A 1,465-nucleotide genomic window follows, 5' to 3' on the forward strand; every position below is an offset into this window, starting at 1 on the left:
TGCTCTAGGGTGAAATGGATGGATTTGGGAGTGCCATTTACAGGGACCTTCCTTGTGCAAACTTTCTAAAACACTTTTGTTGTTGTTGTTCAAAAAACTTACCTTACTATAAAGAACAAAACACTTTTAAAGAGAAGCATCTGTAAACGTGGTAGGTGGGGGAGGACAAGGAGGGTGGCATTTGTTGAGACCCTCCTGCCAGTGATGGAGCAAAGCACTTGCAATGGTTAATCTAATTAACTTGAACCCACAGCACTCCAGTGGGGTAGGGACAGGGCTCCAGTTGCAGAAGGAACTGAGAAGTACAGGAATCTGGAGACCTGTTCAGCTAAGGGGAAAACAAAAGAACTCAAACCTACCAGTTGTGATGTTGATGCCTGAAGGAACTCCTATGTGAGACAGCGAAGCGGCCAGCACCCAAAATGCTTCCCAAGCGTGACCCATCAGAAATTAGGACAGAATCCGGGGCAGCAGGGTAATCTACAGGGAACGGAAAGCAAGTGGGACTTCGGTGCATTTCCGGCTGAAACTCAGCAATGCCTAGAACGGGGGTGGCACAGAGGCAGGTCAGCAGAGTGCTTTAGGTACCCAGTAGGGACACTTTCAGAGCTCCCACGGCCGACTTTGCTGCCTGGAATCAACAGACTGGAAGTTGCCTGCCAACCCGAACAATGTGTTTCCCTCCCCTGCAGAGCGTTCTCTCTCCCTTGGCGGCCCCCTGGGGAACGAAGGAGCCAGGAGTTGTTGGGAGCAGGCTTTCACTCCTCGATGGGGGGACCTGGGGGGCGGAGGCAGAGCCTGGGCCAAGGTCCACGGTGGCCACGCCCCGCGGGAGCCTGGATGCTCAGCGCCTCCCCACGCGCGCTCTCCTGGTTCCTGTGCACCCTCGAGGCTCCTTACAGCAGCCTGCGCTCCGAGCTCAGCCGCGAAGAGGCCATGGCCAAGTCCAGGGGCCGGCTGTACCTCTGCATGTGCTTGGCTGCAGCGCTGGCCTCTTTCCTGGCAGGATTCATGGTGGGTAAGTGTGCAAACCCCAGCCCCCAGCCCAGGGCAGCTGCGGCTCCGCAGGGAAAACGGGGTTGGGCTGTGCTGGCCTCGTCCCGCCTGCTGAGCTCATCTCAGTCCGGGATGGTGAATTCGTGCAGTTTCAGCCCAACCGAAAGAAAGCCTAAGGGAACACAGTGGGCCTTCCTAATAAAGTGACCGAAGTCCAGGTTTATTAGATGCTCCCTGGGTTCAGGGTACTGATAAGAGCTGTTTAGAGCGTCACTCTCCGCAGGGATGAACATGGAGGTTTCCGTTACAAGCATTATCAATGAGTCACCCAAAGCTAGTAATTAATGTGTGCAGCGCTGCAAAAAGTGCCCGTCCCCCATCATTGATTAAATAAAAATCTGTGGAATGCTCCCTGTGTGTCTGGCATGGTGCTAAGAATTAGCAACCCCCGCCCCCATCGCGCTCCTTG

The 1,465-nt window shown here is 54.6% G+C and overlaps 1 protein-coding gene across 2 annotated transcripts in view; it reads left to right on the plus strand.

Annotated features, from left to right (window-relative positions):
- The first annotated feature begins 446 nt into the window (after positions 1-446).
- NAALAD2 (N-acetylated alpha-linked acidic dipeptidase 2) overlaps positions 447-1,465 on the plus strand; it is a 45,571-nt gene continuing 44,552 nt past the window's right edge. The window contains exon 1 of one of the 2 annotated variants that reach the window (XM_005865288.2): positions 447-1,014. In XM_005865288.2, the coding sequence (XP_005865350.1) occupies positions 672-1,014 (343 nt within the window). In that variant the 5' untranslated portion in view covers positions 447-671. Of the gene's footprint in view, positions 1,019-1,465 lie in introns of both variants that reach the window. The other variant, XM_005865289.2, reaches the window with a different exon arrangement.

This window comes from Myotis brandtii, unplaced genomic scaffold, assembly GCF_000412655.1.
Source record: "Myotis brandtii unplaced genomic scaffold, ASM41265v1 scaffold203, whole genome shotgun sequence".
NCBI lineage: Eukaryota > Metazoa > Chordata > Mammalia > Chiroptera > Vespertilionidae > Myotis > Myotis brandtii.